Source organism: Aptenodytes patagonicus, chromosome 4 (genome assembly GCF_965638725.1).
Source record: "Aptenodytes patagonicus chromosome 4, bAptPat1.pri.cur, whole genome shotgun sequence".
Taxonomy (NCBI): Eukaryota; Metazoa; Chordata; class Aves; order Sphenisciformes; family Spheniscidae; genus Aptenodytes; species Aptenodytes patagonicus.
Window position 1 is genome coordinate 62,488,936 of NC_134952.1, and position 19,290 is coordinate 62,508,225.

The following is a 19,290-nucleotide window of genomic DNA, read 5'->3' on the forward strand; positions in this document are numbered from 1 at the left end:
AAGTAGTTTTTAAATAAGACATGATGCCTTAAGAATATTTAAAGTCTCACTTTTTTTTTTTTATCTGATACTTTTATTGAAAAACACAGAGCTGTGCAAGGAAGACATCTGCTTTCTAGGTACAGAAACTGGGACAAATCCACAACAGGAGTAAGTGAGTTGAGATTCAGGTGTGCTGCTGAATTACGTTAACTCTTTGGCTGAGTGTCTCCAGCCCAGTGGGAGATGAAGTGAGTGTCAGGATCTTTATGCTTGTGCTGTATGTGACATAGAAAAGATATAGGAAATCTATCATTTGTACAATGACAATAAACTAGAGAATGAGTTCATCAGGAGGCTTTTGACTCACAGTTTTTCCAATAAATATTAAGAGCAAATGCACATGCAGAAATGGGTTATTTCACAAACAAGTGGGAGCTTTTTCTTCCCCCAAAATATATTGCAAAGCCACAATATTTAGATACTTTTATCTGCCAGTAAGATTCACCTAGTGAATCAGGACTGTTAACCTGAAATAGCAGATTTTTATGGGATTTAGTTGGGGAAGAAAGGAGAAAAAACTGCTTGTGTGTGTTATTTAAAGCATCTGAAGGTCAAGAAGGGAAGAAGTGCGGTTTAGTCCCAGTCAGCGTGTACACAGCTTGTTTCTCTGGGTAGTTAGTTTAGGAAAGCGGGCGTGTGAAGGGCAGGTTTTGCAGCAAGCTTTGTTAGTGATGCCCAACTGTTGCTTGAGAGTTGCAGTCCACTGGCTGCCATTTCACTTTGGTGTGTCTTGTTGAGGCTTGTTTTAATGATGCTTTGGGGGTCCCAGAGCCTGATTTCGTATGCTAATGTGATGTGCTGCTGTATGTGTTACCCAGCTCAAGAGAGGGGGACAGCTTGAGCTAACTGGTTTGCATTGGCCCTTTGAGTGTGTCCCTGGGCAGTAAAACATGGACTGTTGGACATCAAGATGTGCTTGGATCACTGGACGCAAGCGATGGCATGTTCCCGATTTCTCTCTCCTCCCTCTTTATCGTTGAAGAATCAGGAGATGTGGGTACTAAAAAAGACAATGTTAGAAAAGCTTATTTATAGGTGAAGTACTCCAAACCTGAGGAAGAGATGAGGGCATTTGCTCTAAAAGGTAAACAGAAGAATTCTTGTATATGTGCGTTTGGTAGAAGGATGAATTGAAACATATGTGTATTTTTAAGAGGAAAATTGAGTTGTATACCTCAATCCAGAAAATTACTTCTGTGGCAAACTGATGTAACTTTTGGCAACTTGCAGCAGAAAAAACTGGGGTTGCCAGAAGTGGGAATCGATACTGATACTCATATCTCTAGTTTATATACTTAAAGAGAGAAGCAGTATCATGAAGGGGAAGAATCCATTTTCACCCAGGGATTGTGAACACCAAAATACGCTTTGAAATGACCCTTACTCCCAGGGTCTCCGCGTACACCTAGTGCTTAGGTTTTTGAGTTAATTGGGCAGGACCCCATCTTGGGAAATGGCACTGCTGCTGCTAGAGCAAGGCGACGAGCACCGACACGCAGATATCTGAGCCGTGTCTCTGGGCACCTCATTGCCGCTCTTGTGGGTTTTGCATTTGGAGCGTGGTGGTCTCAGCTTGGTTGCTGCTGCTGAAATCGTGCCCTGCATGAATAGCCTGGCTGTTTATCAAGTGCGACCCATTTATCTCCCTGCCTGTGCCCCCAGACCACCTGTCAGCCTCCCCCCTTGTCTTCTGCACCTTGTCCCGATCCATTCCCCTGCGCTTGCACAACCTTTGCCATCTGTTTTTTCCTCCTCTCCCCTTGGCACAGGTCTCCCCTTCTCCCCAAGGTAAGCTTGCGTGCCTGCTCCCCTTCCCTGGAGTAACCCTGGGAGGTCATGTTGCTTTTCTCCTCTTCAACCCTCCAGTGTCCAGCTCTGCTGGGGCCAGCTCAGTGGCGATGCATGTGTCCTGTCCTATTGGGGCTTTTGTTTGTAATCGTGATAGTTTCACAAATCTAGTGCCAAATTCCTATAGCCTAAAGGCTGCTTGGCCCCTTGCATCCAGGCAGACAGCAGTTCCCTGTAATAGGACTTCATGCTGAGGGCAAGTTTCATGCAGATGCCTGTTACTGCCTCCTCCTAACTGCAGTTTTGTTTCTGCTAATTGTATGCTCCTCCTTGCTGTGAGTGGTGCTTGGAGTGCTCGCATCCCCCTATCTCAAAAATCATGGGCAATGGAAGAGAAGACTCCAAGTTTCTCAGCTTTAAGTGGCTTCTTGGTAACCTGAGGCTTTCTTTGAGGTGTGCCAGCTAGCGATCCCACTGCGTGCTGGCTGGTTTGCAGGCGTCTGTTGTAGGTTTTTCACTCTATCAAGCAGTGTCCCTCTGTCTCATGTCCATGCAGTTTGCTTTAAGTATGATCCACTTCCTGTATCGTTATCATATCCAGTCCTTGGAAAGACTGGCATATATGTGTGCATCATACATACCTCATCCCGTATTTTTAAATGTGTATATATATGTGTATATAGCAGTTCTCCTTACCTATGCAGTTACCCTGTGGCTTCCTACGTGGTTGTCTAAGTGAAGCAGGTCTCAGAAATGCCACCAAAGCAGCCAGTTAGTGCTAATGCAATAACATAGCCTAGAGAACCAGCTAGAAGGATGAGGGACCAGCCAGGGACTGAGGATGCCCTGGGGGAGATGCGACTCCCATATGACTGTGGTTGCAACTCCATGGTAGGATTCAGCAGTATTCTTGCACTGCCTGGTGCTAATGTGGGAGCAAGATAGGTCAGGCAGTGACTGCGTGCCTTCTTCCATCTTTATTGCTGCTGGGCAGAGGGGATTGCGTGAATGATAGCTCCCCTGCATAAAGACAGGAGATGTGCAGGAAACCCCATCAGAGCCAGAAATACATAGGAGACCCTTGAGGGCAGTGAGGCAACAGATTTTGGGGTTTTTAAGCCATTATTTTGCATGCATATAAGGTGTTAATGTTTACACAAGGCTATTTTCTAAAGTATCAAAATTTAAAGTTCTGTGCAAATGCCCAGTGGATGAAGGAGAGCATGCAATACATACAACATGGTGCCTGCAAAAGCTCTGTGGTCCAGATCTTGCTTTTGCGATTTTAATGTTTCATCCCATTCATCTTCCATCATCCTTCCTGTTCTTGCTTTTTTGTCTTCTTAATAATAGCTGAATTAGATGTATGGTAGGGTGGAGTTGTTCAGAAGCATCTGTGGGATTTGGAAACACAAGTCCAATTGAAAATCCGTGGGCCTTGGGCTGAATCCCGTTAGGGAAATTGCAAGTAGTTTGATGAGCTAAAACTGGGACAGCAGCAATACAGCCGCTAGAGAGGTTGGTTTCGTCACTGCTCTGGGGTTTTGTGCTTTGTGTGATTTGAAGTAAAGAGCAGGTTTCTGCCATGCCGGAGACAAAAACATTCTTCTGGGTTTTTTTTCCAGGCGATGTGGCTATAGCAAGGCTAAACAAGATCCAGAAGAAGAAAAGATGCATTTTCATAATGGCCACAGTGAGTAAAGATCAAACATGTATATATGTGTTTTTGATGCTCTGTGGTAATGAGAAATACAACTGAGAGGTTGTTTTGTTTTTTAAAAAAAAATTATCTGGTTTTGCTGGTAATTCACAAAAGAATTGTTTGTTCTGTTATTCAGTAAGTCCCCACCTGCTCTGCTCTAAGCCCCATGGAGAATTGAACATCTGAACAGTCCTTATACGTGCCCAGCTATTCACACCTGTATATTTGCAGCAGATCTCTCTAGTGAGCCATTTTGTTCTATTCCTTTGTCTTTGCTGTATGACCCAAGGTGCAATTAATTTTGCCTGGTCAGCACATAACAACTCTACGTTTTTGTGGTCTGGATGCGTCAGTCCAGAATACCTGTTTGAAACCCTTGCTCCACCCCAGCCAACTGTGAAGACCAAGCCCGCAGCTACTCTTTGCCTTGGATGCCTCTGCAGAGGTGTGAGGGATAACACCTACTTCTTGCTCCTAGGAAGCTTTCAGAAATGCTGTGTTAATGTCCTCATATACAAAAAACCTCTGCGGTGATGCTAGAAAGTACATCTCATGGTTACTCTCATGGTCAGTCCTTCCATACATCCAAAGCCAGTGTTTGAAAAGCCTTCCTTCGTCAAGTGCTGTGGGATCTGGGGGTGGGTAACAGTAAGGTGCCTTTTGGGGTGGAAAAGGGAAACGCGTCTTGAGTGGAAGTCAAATTTCCATTAGCGCTATGTAATGAAGGCAGCAGGAAGCAAATCAACTAAGAGCCACAGTGTAACGTAGCTGTCTTATTAGACTGATGAGCAGTTCTTCATGTGAGTAGCCTTAATGATTGTCAAAACAAACTTATAATATGGATAATGAAAATACTTTTTCTCCTCTCAAGTCCTGGAGAAAAAGCCTGCTATTGATTATATTTATACTGGTTCAAACCACAGGCTTTGTAATGCAAATATTCAGTTAATTTAAATCTCAGTAACTCCATCTGAAATAATGTGGCCGATTGATTAGCTAATATGTGACTGGTAGGGCATAATTTATTGCAGCTCTCCATCAACCCCCATCCATCCAACTTGCTTTGCAAGTTGTTCCCTTAACATTTTGCTTTTTTTACTTCCTCCTGACATACCCTCTCCAGATCCAGAAAAGGGATCCTTTTGCACCAGACCCCAGACCAGCCCGTTAGGCAGCACCGAGAGGGATTTTTAGCTGTGCATTGTTCCAGTTGAGCACTATCATGTGCTTTTCTAAATATGATGAACTTGCACGTATGTCACATATAAACTAAATGTCATTTTCCAAGAATGCTATTCATTTTCCCTGTAGAAATAGGTTTCCCTGCTACAGTGTTTTCCAGCAAAGCAGAGTGCAAGGGACAGGAGTGTGTATTGCCCATCTTCTGTCATGCCTTTTGCCATTAACACTCTTAATTTGTGTTTGCAGTTAAGCTGCCTGGAGTAAGGACCTACATTGACCCACACACCTACGAGGACCCTAATCAAGCTGTCCACGAGTTTGCTAAGGAAATTGAAGCTTCGTGCATAACTATTGAAAGAGTTATCGGAGCTGGTATGGAAATACATTTCATGACCCTTAGCAGCATGGAGGGTTGGCTTTCTTAACACGAGAGATCTGGGAAGCGCCGTGAAATACTTGTGCTGTTAGGTACCCTGCAAGTGGTGGGGAGCATGTTCCAGCTGAAGTTTGGGACAAACCTGTCATTGTCTGCAGTTTTGAAATCAGGGACTGAACTGAAAACAGCAGAAAACAGTCATGTTTGGACAAAGCTGAGTTATTTCGATGGACGCTAAGAGAAATGAGTCACTTAATTTTCAGGTTCTTTTCACCATTTTAACCTTTTTCTCGTCCCCCATTAAGGTCAGTCTTGAAGCAAAAATTAAGAATAAGAAGTCATCTGGGAGAGAAAAAAAGCACAAACCAAAGTCCAAAGCTTTTAACTTCCTTGGTTAAAAGAAGGAACTCCCATTTTCTTTCCAGTTAAGCTGGAATCCAACCTTAGGAATATTTTCTATCCTCTGAAATTGTATTTTTGGAGGTAATTTACTGTTCACCACAAAAAAAAAAGAAAAAAAAATCCATTTGGGTTACTTTTTAAAGTGGTCGTAAAATCGGAAAGGGTTTATAGTCTATAAAAATACATGTTGCTGTGAAAGGCTAACAGCATTCCTTCTATGTAGCTTACCAAAGGAAGGTTAAGAAGTAAGTGGCTTGTGTTTTACAGCTATCTACACAAGGCGATGATATAGGATGTGACAGGACTCTATCATCTAGTAGACAAAAACATGAAATGAGGAAAAGCCCCAATAGAATATAGAGCCATAGGTCTTTAAAGATAGGAAAATTACATTTTTCTTCCTAGTTTTCTTGTGCTTGTGAATTACTTGGCTGGTGGTACGCCAGCTATTTGAGATGGTGATCACTGTGATGTTCAGCTTTCCACATCCATGAATGCGGGACAGCCCTGCGTGCTTTTGATCAGCTATCTGTAGGGGCTGGGCTGCATGCTGTAGACAGATGCACGCCGTGCATTCCCTTGACGTGCTGTGATCCCATTCTTTCTGTGATCTCTGAAGGTGAATTTGGGGAAGTCTGCAGCGGGCGGCTGAAGCTGCAGGGAAAGCGTGAGTTTCCGGTGGCTATTAAAACCCTGAAGGTGGGCTACACAGAGAAACAGAGGCGAGATTTCTTGGGAGAAGCAAGCATCATGGGGCAGTTCGACCACCCCAACATCATCCACCTGGAAGGCGTCGTCACAAAAAGTAGGTACAAGTTGCTGTGGACTGCTGTCCTTGAACTCTGGCTGACGGGAGAGTTGGTTAGGGGAGGAAAACTTGGGTAACTTGCGTTTTGACTGTGCCTTTCACAGTTTCTTTAAAAACAATGAACTCCCCTTGTGCAAAATGTCACGCTTTGTAGGTCCAGCCAGGAACACGTCCCCCAACATTGTAAAGGGGGTTTGTTCCTGAAGGATTTCAGCATTCTTCTAGCTAGAATGGATAGATAATGGCTAAAATAATAAAAAATGTTAAGTCCCTCTGCAAACCTTGCCTCACCTAGGCATAATATGCATGGGCTAAGAGAAAACCCCTCTTCAAAGGCCCAAAATTAAATGAGACAGAAATAGGAGTTGATATGCCTGGCCAGCCTCAGGCAGTGGGTGGGTGATGGAGACGGCAATAAGCCTGGGACGTCTGAATGCTGGTGGAGTGTGCTGCCTGACTTCTGCCTTGCAAGTAGTTCAGCAGCACCTACCGCCTGCAAAGTGCAAGAGCATTTTGAACGCAGCGACATTGAGCCACCCGCTAAGTTTTTCGAGCAGGCTCGCTTCTTATTCCTGCCTTTATATGTTTACTTTTGAAACCACATGAGCCCCAGGGTGAGGAAAGATATGCCAAGAAGTGGGAAGCGATTTCCCTGGCAGAGAAATGGGGAGGATTTTGCTACTGAGATTCCGGGGGGGGGGAGGGGGGGGGGCGGAACACCACAATCCCTGATGATTTCCAGCCACCTTATTTTGAGAAACCAGTGAAGCAAAGCCCACAGGAGGGTAGTGCTGAGCCTTGTGATCATTCACACGGGATGTGAGCAAAGACACAAGTTAGCTGAAGTTTTGCTTTCCAGAAGCAGGGAAGAAGAACAGGAGTGTAGCTGAAGACAACAGGACTGTGTAAAACCATGATTAAGGCAAGCTCCCTCTGGGATCTGCTAGTGATGCCCATGGTAATAGTTGCCCCTAGTGCTGGCATATAGATTATGAGAGGGGTTGAGGGCTTGGGGAAAATGTGACATGGCTGGCAAAACATCCCAGCACAAGAGTTACTCAGGTCTGACTGCCCAGTTAGCAAAATAACCTTCCATAACTTTCCCAGCCCAGTTCTTCTCCACATTACTGTATGCACTAAAGATAAGGGCAGAGGAAGGGACGGCACATCCAAATGTGCCCAGCCCATGCCCCTCTGGCTGTTGGTGCTGTGCTGAGGCTGTGGGAAAGGTGCAGAGTTGTTGTTACTCTTCCATTTTAAAGCCTTGGAGGATCTACGTTATTTGCATCAAGGATTTTTTTTGTTGAAAACAACTACTCCTTTATTTTAAGATATAGTCTGTGTTTTGGGAAGTTTTTGCTAGCTGAAGAAGCACCAGCCTTGCAAGTGTGAATGGCTGTGTCCCCTCTTGTCTTTGTGATTGGTAATGTCAGAGCTTAGCTACTACCGTTCAAATGCCGGTGCTTGGGGCCATGTGGCTGCTGTTAGTACCATTTGTCATTCATCAGAGGCAGTGTCTCCAAAAGTAGTTCTTTTTCAGAGCTGCAATAGAGAAGGTACAGAGAAGCTGTTTGTCCTATTCAGATCCTTATAACCTACTCAAAATCAATGCTATTTTGCAATCAACAGCCTTTTCTTGCATTTTTCCTTGAAATTGCATTTCCTAAAACTTTTAAGAAAAGAAAAAAAATAACCAAGATAGGTTTCTCCCCAAAATTGAATAAATATCAAAATCTCTCGGGGTCACCTTGTGTAGCCCTTAATACATAAAAGCTCCCATTTCTAGCCCTGCAGGGGTGTGGGATATTGGGCAGGAAGCGAGTGACGATTATACACACATCAAAGCTGCTGCTGACACGGGCTTGAGTCTTTCTGGCTGCTGGGGCCTCGGGGCGAGGGGTGGGAATCCCACTTTTAGAGAGGATGGGCCTCCCTATCGAGCTGCCTTTTATATAAAGTGGCCGTCAGCTCCAAAGGCTGTGGAAACACTGGGAGCTTTCCTTCTAAATTGGACTTGGAGCAACTGGAGTTTGGATGCAGGGGGGTACGTACACCCTGAGCTCCTCATTAGCTCAGTAAATGCTTGTTTACTGCACTCAAAGTTTTTTCCATCGGGCATCTGGAGCATCTTCCCAGCTTTTTTCTTTTCTTTTAAATGGACCAAAACAACCTTTATGAATCCAAAACTATGCTGCTACCTCAAAGTATTGTTTAACTTCTTTTTCCCCTTCAGTGTTTTAGTCATTGGCGTATTGTAGATTCAGATCTTTAGGGTAAAATGTCTTCGCTGCATCATGATTTACTTTGGAAGTAAATTAAGTTAAATTGAATTAGGCCATTTTTAATTCTGAATGAGAATATCTGTGCAGGGGCTTAATACCATTTAACTAATCTAGTTCAAATGCACACCTTAGTTAATTTGGATTAATTGTCTTCATTGTCCCTGTGCAGACAAGCCCTTAGCTATTTCTGCTTTACAAAGGTAATGACGGTCCTGTTTTCATTCGCATCCCGTTTGGTTGCACTGACAGTGTGCATGTTGCATTAGTACATTGATACGAATGGCATCGACACACATTTTATGGCCCCATAATGCCAGCGGGAGGGAGCCCTGCTGACACAGAGAATCAGCCCAGCACTTTAGAAGGGCCAATGTTTACTTTTAATTTACTTTGTTGAAAGTTACTCTATTTGTGTCTTTATTTCCATGCTCTTGGATATGGGGCTAATTTATTCCATGATTACTGTCAACTTGCAGCAGTCAGATAATGAAACATAAGTGCCAGAAATCTTACGTTCTTTTCTCTAATGGCAACCAAAGGCAGGAGTCTGAAGGAGGCCCCCCAGGGTGGTGGCGTAACAAGATGCCAGTCTCGCTCCCACGCTGCTTTGAAGTGTCAGAGATAAGGGACCCGGGGGTTTAGTGTTTAAAAATAAAAAAAAAATTTAAAAAAAATTGAGATATACCTGGGATTTTCCTTCCCTGCATAGCCACTGACGTGTTTGCCAACCTGTAGCAACATCACCTGAGATCTCTCCTCCCTCCTGCACGCAGCCCATGTTGTGCGTAGACAGATGATTTATCCTTGAAGATGGGGCCCATTATTTTGTTTGGGACTCAACGATATTTTTCATGGCCCCGAGGTGCATTTATCATATCAAAAGTAATACTTTTGGCAAGCTTCAAGCTCAGGCAGTAGCTGTGATATTAACTTAAAAGAATTGAAGCAGTGCAGGTCCCTCACGCTACAAAGGTAGTATCTGCACAACAATGAGTGTTTTGATTGACAAGTTCACAATTACCTTTATTATGTAGATAATTAAGCAGTAAATTAGGCAAATAGTTAAGGTAATGGGAAAGCGGGAAGATTAAGATCAATCTAAATGGTAGAACATGCACCAATTCTTAGGAGCATTTACCTTCATGCGCATGTTATGACATGCAGCAGCTTTCGTTGATCTTTTCTATGAAAGACATTTATAATGCTCTTTACAAATAATTGACAGCTCCTCTTTGCCTGTGCTTCATGCTAGCTAATGGAAATTGATTTAAATAAAAAATAATTTACATGTTCTTATAAGATTTCATTGAATTTACAAGGGCTGGAGCACATCACGTTAATTATTGCTATGTCATTGTGGCAAGCTGGCGAGAAATTAGATATAAAAACTGAGCAAAACCTATATATAATTACCATTAAAATGACTCGGGCATGAAAATTAATCAAATGGATTTGGAAAAACATTATTACTCCTGTCAACAATAGGAGACCAGGTCTTTTGTTAAGAACTTTTATTTTGATTTCCACTAGCACTCATTCCATACTTAACTTGCTTTTGTTCTGCAGCATAAATATTCCTTTTCTTACTTCCAGATGTGTTTACAAGGGTAGTCACATGGGATTACTTGAATTACAAGGGATGTAATCCCATCTTTTCCTGGTCTTGGTTTTGGTGGCTACCAAGCTCAGATAGATACTTCAGATCATCCTGGTTGCTCCTCTTGGGCTGCCATTGCTAATTCAGGGTGTTGAAGCTATAGGGAAGAGTCCAAAGAGGTCACTGTGTGCAATTTGGCCTCTGCAAGCTTTCAGCTTTTTCACGGAGACGAGGAGAAAGTTGTGCATAGGTTGCCTGGGTTCACCTTGCAACCTCTTCCTCAAACATCATCTAAACACTCTAGGGCTTGGTACCCCACCCATAACAACGGGATTACGTTTTCATCCCCTCCTCCTTGATTGCCCTATTTCTACATATATTCTGGCAAAAACTATTGTCATCCTGCTGGGACAGCAGTGTCTTGGTGTAGATTTACTGTTGCATGGCTGTGTATTCACATTCAGACGCATTATGAAAAGACTTTATTATTGTTCATGTTTTTTAAATAAATTGCTAACAAACTTGTGCACTTTTTTTTCCAGGCAAACCAGTAATGATAGTGACTGAATACATGGAGAACGGTTCTCTGGATACATTTTTAAAGGTAATACTTAGATCCTTTTTCCAGGGGGACCTTGGTTAAAGTATGGGTTCTTTGCAGATGGTTAATATCAATGAAAACGTTTGCTGGGTTGATGCTCTCTGGAGGCAGGAGTAGCTCAGTTGGCTGTTTGATCTATATTTATACAGCATCATGAAGGACCTGGTTCGTGCATTGATACAAACAGATAAGAATAAATTGGAGGATATTATGTTTATTTTAGAAGGCAGTCTGCTGCATGGAAATGATTAACTTATCCTGCAAAATTTGATGTTTCAAGAGCACATCCACACTGCATCATGGCAAACCCCAGACTTGTCAGAGTTCTTCCATGAAACGTAAGAGCTAGAGAAGGGAGGATAGGGGACGTGGTTAGAAATGCAGTGTGGCAACATGGGGAAGAGCCCCTACCCCCAAATATTCACACATGGACCTCTGCAGGTAGGATTTCCATGCAACTTGGTACCATCCAGTTGGCTGACTTGGAGACAGGCCGCCACGGTGCCTTTATACACATAACTACATGTGTTTGCTCCCAGTCGCAGTCTCTTTATCAGTCACCGGTGGAAATAGCTTGGTCCTTGATCTCCAGTTAAAAGAACTACATTTCTTTAGCTTTGTCTCTAGAGATCCTAATCCAAACAGTGAAACTTTGAAAAGCTTCGTGGTCAGAGCATTAGAGTAATGAATTATTAATTTCCCTGTTTTTCTTCCCTGAAGACTTGCCTTTGCATTTTTATTCATGCCCACGCAATGCTGAGGGTGCAGAGACTCTCAACTGATCAAATGTCTCCTTCCTTTTGCAGAAGAACGATGGGCAGTTCACGGTCATTCAGCTGGTCGGGATGCTGCGAGGCATTGCGTCAGGAATGAAGTACCTGTCTGACATGGGTTATGTACACAGAGATCTGGCTGCCAGGAATATCTTAATCAACAGCAACTTAGTCTGCAAGGTGTCAGACTTTGGCCTTTCCAGAGTCCTGGAAGATGACCCCGAAGCAGCGTACACAACCAGGGTGAGTTATGAGGATACCCAACTGATTGAGCTCAAGAAAAATGTATTCCATGCCACATTTTGGTGTTCAGGCTCTTTGGCAAAGAGGTTTCTACAAATCCAGAGCCTCTAAACTGTGCACGAGGGTTTGGCCAGGTGTTACCAGTTAATCATTATCAGATTCGTTTTGCAAATGCCTGTAACTTTGTAGTGGGGATGGCCAAATAAGGCAGAACTTAACTAATAACTTTTAAGTTCATGTTGGGCACCAGAGTCAAATAGCCAACTTTGCAAAGGTGCCGCGCTCCCAGCTCTATTCTGTCCTTTTTGGTGAATACCAAAGGGAGGAAAGAGCAAGAGCAAGTGCTTTGGTTAGGCACCCATGCAGAGTTGTAAGCCATGGTCTTCTGGACAATTTGACCCTTTTAAAACATTGGTAAGCATGTAATGCCCTTTGCAAATGATGCACATCACCCTCAACGTTACCCTGTTGAGGGCAATTTCCCCCAACCTGAGAAAGAGCTGCTCCAGCCTCAGTGCTCTGCCTCTTTCCATCCTTGATCCATCCTTTTAGGGCATCAGCCCACCCATCCCAGTGGGAGGCCACGTGGCCCCAGCGCTGCAGAGAGGGGGTGGACAGGACCCATCCTCAGCAGCACAGGCTTGGAGAGAGCCTCCAATGTTCGTGGCAGCGATTGGCATGCCTGGGCATGTCCTATTAGCATGTTTTTCCAGGGGTATTGTTTTACAGGTGGTGGGAGCTCTCTGGTTCGTGTTCCCAGTTCCCGCGGAGATCTGGGAAAGGCCTTTCAGCTCTTGGCAGTCACAGCCCTGCGACGGGGCTCAGTGCACGGCTGGACCGGAGCCTCCCAGCAGGGTGGAGGGCTCTCAGCCAGCCCTGCTGCGGCTGCAATGTGCTGCCATGTGCTAATTGGCACTGCTGAGAATCTGGCCCCTCACTTAAGGCATGCGCTGATAAGCCGGTGAATAAATAATTACTGGAAGAAGGGACTTTTCAAAATTTGCTTTGAAAATGTGTTCCAAATTCTACCTTTTTCCAATAACAAACACTGTTAGGGGGCATTCAGGGAGACCTTCCAATATTTAGCTCAACGCTGAGAGGAAGGGACTTCACAGTAAAATATATTTTGATATAAATCAGGGGAGACAACTCTTTAAACCCAATGAGAAAAGTATTCCTTAATCCAGACTCCCCTTTCCCTCCCTTCTTCTCAGAGCTGGATTGAAGTTTGATTTCTAAAATGGTAGAAAGGGGAAAAGCAAACAGCAAAGCACATTTGACAGCTGTGGCATCATTTTCAGTCCCACAGCAGAGGCCAAGCAGACTGATCTTTGCACACACAGATTTCTGTGCCCGCTATGCAGATCTCTCTGCAGGATCGGGACCACATTAAAAAAAAAAAAAGGAAAGAAAAAAAGGGCATTACTTCCACAGCAATTTGCATGAAGCCCTCGTTAGATCAAAGTCTTCCTCAGCTTCAGAGCTGTCTGTTCCTCCCCCGCTCGCTCTCAGAAACGGAGGAACTGTATTCCCCTACCAACCCATGCAACATAATTGAGATGTTGATCCTATACATGTCCCAGCATTCAAACAACAAACCTTCAGGACAGCCAATTAGTAGGCAGCCTACAAATGCTTATGGGCTGAGATAATGTGGAAAGGGGCCCCATGCTGTCAAACAGATTTACTTTAAAATTCGATGTCTCTTTCCAGAGAGAAAATAATATCCCTTGGTGCTCTAAGAAGTGCTGTTTCGTCCTCTTTTGCATGTTCTCTGCCCTCCTCTGCAATATGGTTTTTGGGTTTTTTTTTCCTTTTCTTTTCCTTCTAGGGAGGGAAGATTCCCATCCGATGGACAGCACCCGAAGCAATCGCCTTCCGCAAATTCACATCGGCCAGCGACGTCTGGAGCTACGGCATCGTGATGTGGGAGGTGATGTCCTACGGCGAGAGGCCTTACTGGGAAATGACAAACCAAGATGTAAGCACGTGTGAGAGCTGCCGCATGATGGGAGTTTGAGGGCTCGGTGTTCATTCTGCAATCAGAAAGACAGGATGGGGACAAGAGGAGGAGAGCTGCTGTAAAAATGGCTTTGCTCCCCCATGTCAGACAAAAATGATCCTCTCGTTTGATGCTCTTTTTTTGCAACAGCAGCCCAGAACAGTCTGTGCGCAGAGGGAAATGCGTCTGCACAGAAGCAAGCCTGCTTCCCCCAGCAGACCGCTGGAGCTTCACTAATGCTGTTAGAGCTGGAGCCTGTCCCTCCTCTGCTTAATGACAAAGGTCTGCCAGGGGATAGATGCTGATAAACTGGCAGCATTTCAATTGTGTGTTCAAACCCCTGCTGCCATGTAAAGCAGCACTCAAGAGAGTCATGGTAAGGGCTTTGTTTCCCTGCACAAAAGCTGGTGATTTGATCTAGTGACAGCAGTCCAGAGAGCTACGTCTCGGTTGCCCTTGCATTGCTGATCTCGAGAGCATAGTTTTGCTCCTGTTGTGAACATCTTGTAAGTCTGTGCTAACACAAGCTCTCACGGTTTGTTTGTGAAAGAAAAAAAGGGCCCCCTTGAGCCTCTGTCCTCAAGGCCACCCTCTGAAGCATCTCCAAACAGGGAGATGCCTGGGGACACTGTCCCCCTCCTGACTGCAGCTCTGACCCCAGCCTGTGTAAGGATCTCTTGATCCTACTGCAGGACTACCTCCTACCCTGAGCTCACCATAAACATCTGTCCTCGTCTAAGGCTAAAAAAATTTAAGCCTGGGGTTGCCAAATTTTCTAGGCCCCTGTTTCCTCTTTGCATCTCTGAGAACCATGACATGTGGAGGTCTGTGAGGATGCCAGCTAGTGCATGAGGTCGGGGTCACCATGAGGCATGTGGGGATCCCAAAGCAGCTCTGCGTTGGGGGGGAAAATGCACCACTCTGTGTGTGGCAAACAGAGTCGTTCCTCATCCCTCCCACTTCATCTCTGCAGCCCTGCTGCCTGCGAAGATGCTGCTGCTGGCTGGGCAAAGCAAGTCCTTGCTCTGCCATGGGTTTCCTCTGGTCACAACACCTGATGTTTCATCCTTTTTTCTTTTTTGAGCAGTATGCCTGTCCCCGTGACTTTCTGCCGTTTTGCTGGCAGCAAAGGTAGAGCCTCTGCTTCTCCTGTGTTTTGTCTGCGGGCCTTTGCCATCAGTGGATGTTACTACCTGTCATGCCGAGCTGCTGTCTCATCTTGCTTTGAGTCCAGGCGCGGAAACGAGCGGTACCTTTGAGACAGTCACGCCATGATTCTTGCCAAGGAGACGAGCGCGTTGTTTGGCATGAATGCCCCACCGCTTCTGCATTGCTGAGGCTGTCACGTTTGCAGGGAGTTTGGTAAAGCAGCATGTATCTACACAGGGATTTATCTCAATCAAATACAGAGACTTTCCTCCATAGCCTGTGCAGAGAATGTAGCAATTGAGAGCCAAGCTTTTTCGGTCACACTGAGCACTGTAACTGTCTTTATTGCTGATGCACTGACATAGCACAGATGTTGTTCAGTAAATGCCAGGCTAAGATTCAGGCTGGTGCCAGTGAAATAATGCTCCGTGGCCAGGGGAGTCCCTTGTCTGGATCGTAACACTATGAACATTCACACTTTGCAGAACTGTTCCGAAAAGCCCAAATGCCTCCGTGCGCTGTGGGGCACAGAGTGAATTTCACACTTGCCTGAGAAGAAGCAGATGGGGGACTGGTTTCTTTTAGCAGCAGAAAGCAGAGGACTGGTGAGATGTTTATGAGCATCAGTTCCTGCTCAGGCTTTGCTTGGGTTACCTCTGTGCAGGTGGCAAGTGCCTGGATAGTGGTAGCCTAGGAAACTTAATTCAGTGCTGTGGCATGGTTCTCATGCAATTTATGCCTTTATCCTTCATCTTCTGAAGACCTCCTCTTCTTTTCCTCCCCTGCTTGCGTTGGCGGAAGAATCAGTGGTGTTAGATACCGCATTGGCTTTCATGTGGAGGACCAGGGGCCTCTGCTCACATGAATTTTGGACTCCATTGCACAAGAGTTTCTTGTTGCGTGGCTTGTAATTAAAGCACGTCGTTTGCAAGCACAGTCGGTGATGAGCAAAACGATTCTCACCATGTTACAGCCGGATTGCTTTAAAGGAGGTGCAGTGCCATAGGGCAGGCAGCGTTGTAACTGCAAAGGCTACAAACCACGTTTTAGTCGTGCTGGTTTCTGGATGGCCTTCTAAAAATATGCTTTGACTTGACCACAAGATAAGGCTTTGATGCAGGAATTGTTGAGAGGAATTTTGTGGCCTGTGTTACACAGGTTGCTAAGCTAAATGATCACAGTGGTTCCTTTTTAGTCTTCAGACTGGTGGTTTTATGAAAACACAGAGCTAAAAGTGTTGCTTTGGTGTACTGGAATAGACTATCCCAAATTGTCCTCTGCCTAACATCCGGTTCAGTTGCCTCAATCCATAAGTGAGTAGTGCTTGTCCAGAAGAGGAACAGGGACAAAAATGCCTCCTTATAGGTGCAAATTTTAGCTCTTCAAGTCTTACAAAGCAGTATGCACCGATGAATGGAACAGCAAATGTGCCATTTTCTTATTTTCTAAGTATTGTGGTGGCTACAAGTGACTCAGTCTTTCTTGTTTCATTCTTTTGCTCCTCTTATTGCCAGACCCCCAAGGCACCTTCAGATGCAAGAGTGTATTTCAGCATCCTAGCTTCTCACAGTATTTTGATACCATTTACATTGTATCGCCAGAACGAACGACATCCTGTAAATTGAGTTAACGCTATTGATTGTGATGTTACTGCCAGGAATATCAAACATGCATAACCCCATTGCAGATGTAGTTCAGATATTCTGAGCTGGTGCCAGATGGTCTGCTCCCCGACTTGCTACTATTTTCTTTCTGCTACAGCTGGAGGATGATCCGTTATTGTTATAGATACAGACGTGGACACAGCAAATAACATTCTTGTAGCTGTGCCACACTGAGGCTTTTTTTATAGGGCAGCTGCAAATTTGGTATCGGGGACCAGCTGAAAAGCATGATGTGAAGAACAGACAATGCAGATAGCATAATGTGGTGGGGCTGGTTTTTGATGCTGCGAGCAAAAGCCAGGCCATAGAAGAGATTGCTTTGCAAGTGCAGGTTGGGTGGAGAGCAGTGCAACTGCTCCACTGACAGATGAAATCTTAGATGGGCACAAAAGGACTGCAGATCTTGTGGGCCAGATCTTCAGACGTGCTCGCTACCCTTGGAGAAGATTACAAAGCCTTGCCTAACTTCTTCTCTACTATGTACATCCTTAGGGAGTCTGAGGCTCCCGCTACTGCTGCTCAGCCAGCCCAGCTCATTCCTGGGACTTTTCCACTTGGCAAAAAGCCCTGTGGTAGAGGACAATTTGAAAGCGATGCATGCGGTCCTGAATTTCGGAGCCTTCTGAAATGCAATGCCAGCCTGACGTGGCTCATCCTGTACTGCTTGTATAGGGACTAAAGATCAAGAAAACAACTTCATGCTAACCATAGAGCCTTCTTTTTAAGCTCAGGATGTTTTCAAATCATGAGTCGGTGCCTAGAATGAATGGCATCTGAGGCAGTCCTTGGAGTCCAACAGTGAAGTGCTGTGGTTTTCCTCGTAGCAAATAGCTGCTTCCAGCTCCTTTTGGTCAAGGAGTCTTGGGAGTAGAGGGTGTGAAGATGGGCCACCGGGACTCTCTTGGTGCAGTCACAGACCCTTGTGGCTTGAAACGTGAGCTGCGTTCTCCTGAAAATTGTAGTGGTTCAAAATGGGAACTGCTGGGCTTGCAGCCCTGCCGTAAATCTGCCCCAAACTGGGGAAAATAAGTTGCTTTCTTCAATTCTGCCCTCATTTATTAATTTCTGCCTTTCAAGAGGGCAGGCAGCACATGTGCACACCACTTGTTTTAGATATAGAACCATAGATGGTTTGTATTTGAAATCAGTGCAACAACCCTCCCCTGGTTTTAATTTACATACTCTTGGGCTGACATTTTAAATTCCTGGCAGAGATGTGGCCACACTAAGAAATGACTAGACCCAGACAGTACTGAATGATATATGAGATGGTTGTTCTGCCTCTGCCTTGAATCCATCCATCAATTAGCATTCAAAGTCTCTTTTGAAATACAGTCAGACTTTTATTACTGTAATACAAATTTGCGGTCTAGCACATGCCTTTTCATTTAAAAAGAAGCCAACATCTGAATAAACAAAATCACTGCACTCCAAGAAGATGCCAGAAAGCCCCGTAGGCTGCTTTTCATGGACTTAGGGTAGGCTCCAGGAGTTTCCTGGTATATAACGTACAGACCTCAGCTGAGCTTTGAACAAGTGCAACCTAGCAATCTGGCCCCCTGGTTGCAGCAGTGCCTTGGCTTTCTAGATTCATTTTGCAGTGACCAAAAATTAAGTTATTCAACCCATCCCATAGAAAATATGAAAGATAGTGGGGCTTACTGGGTTTGCCTCTTGTGTGCAGAGTTGGGGGGCGGTGGGATTTTACGTGAGCATATTGCTGGTCCCAAAGTTCTCTGTTTAAGTCAATTTGCATTTGAGAAAAAGGCGAGAGGAAGAAAAGTAACCCATCAGACTTGTGTTTTGTCTCCCGTAGGTGATTAAAGCCGTGGAGGAAGGCTATCGCCTGCCAAGTCCCATGGACTGCCCTGCTGCTCTCTACCAACTAATGCTCGACTGCTGGCAGAAAGACCGCAACAGCAGGCCCAAGTTTGACGAAATTGTCAGCATGTTGGACAAGCTCATCCGTAACCCAAGCAGCTTGAAGACATTGGTTAATGCATCGAGCAGGTACAAACTCGGGCCAGAGCCATTTCTCAGGGCGAGATCCTTGTCTGAATACATGCCCCTGGGGTTGAATTACCACTTATTATTTAGGCTGCGCGCATCCGCGGGTGGATGTTCCTCCAGCTTCATTATGTCCAGGGGAGTTTTCCCAAATCAACTTTTTCTGTTGAAATTGGCAGGCAGGTGAGCAATTCACTTACTCTATAAATGCAGTACTGCTGCCACAAAGAAAATTACTGTGGCCTGTCTTTCAGAAACGGAAGTTTCAGTGGTATTTATAGGTCTATGATAAAGCTACCTGTGCTCTACCCCAAGGTTAGAGAGTGCAAGACTTTGAGTGCATGAAATAGATAGTAAATGCTGCTCAAATTATCTGCCTGCTGACTTTATCTTGGTAATACAAATGAATAACGTCTCTTGGGGAAACTCTTAGGATGTGCAAAGCTCATGAATGTCCAAGTGCAACCTCCCACAACTGTTCCCAGGTGTGCTAGCTGCCACTGCCAGTTCTGACAGTCTTGGTAATCGCAAGAGGATCTCTGTGGTTCCCAAAGAGCTGTACACAAACCACTTGCTAAAACCACATTAAGTGAATAGAGCAGCTGGCGTGCAATTAAACATGAATCTGAATAGCTACACGGCTACAAGTAAGGTAAATACGGTCAAGAAATA

The 19,290-nt window shown here is 44.8% G+C and overlaps 1 protein-coding gene across 6 annotated transcripts in view; it reads left to right on the forward strand.

Moving 5' to 3' along the window:
* Positions 1-19,290, forward strand: part of EPHA5 (EPH receptor A5) — a 196,891-nt gene that overhangs the window by 162,231 nt on the left and 15,370 nt on the right. For all 6 annotated transcript variants that reach the window (XM_076336961.1, XM_076336955.1, XM_076336960.1 and 3 more), the window contains 7 exons: positions 3,456-3,523; positions 4,961-5,086; positions 6,112-6,297; positions 10,722-10,783; positions 11,587-11,796; positions 13,628-13,777; positions 18,428-18,621. In XM_076336961.1, coding sequence (XP_076193076.1) covers positions 3,456-3,523; positions 4,961-5,086; positions 6,112-6,297; positions 10,722-10,783; positions 11,587-11,796; positions 13,628-13,777; positions 18,428-18,621 — 996 coding nt within the window. The remainder of the gene's footprint in view (positions 1-3,455; positions 3,524-4,960; positions 5,087-6,111; positions 6,298-10,721; positions 10,784-11,586; positions 11,797-13,627; positions 13,778-18,427; positions 18,622-19,290) is intronic.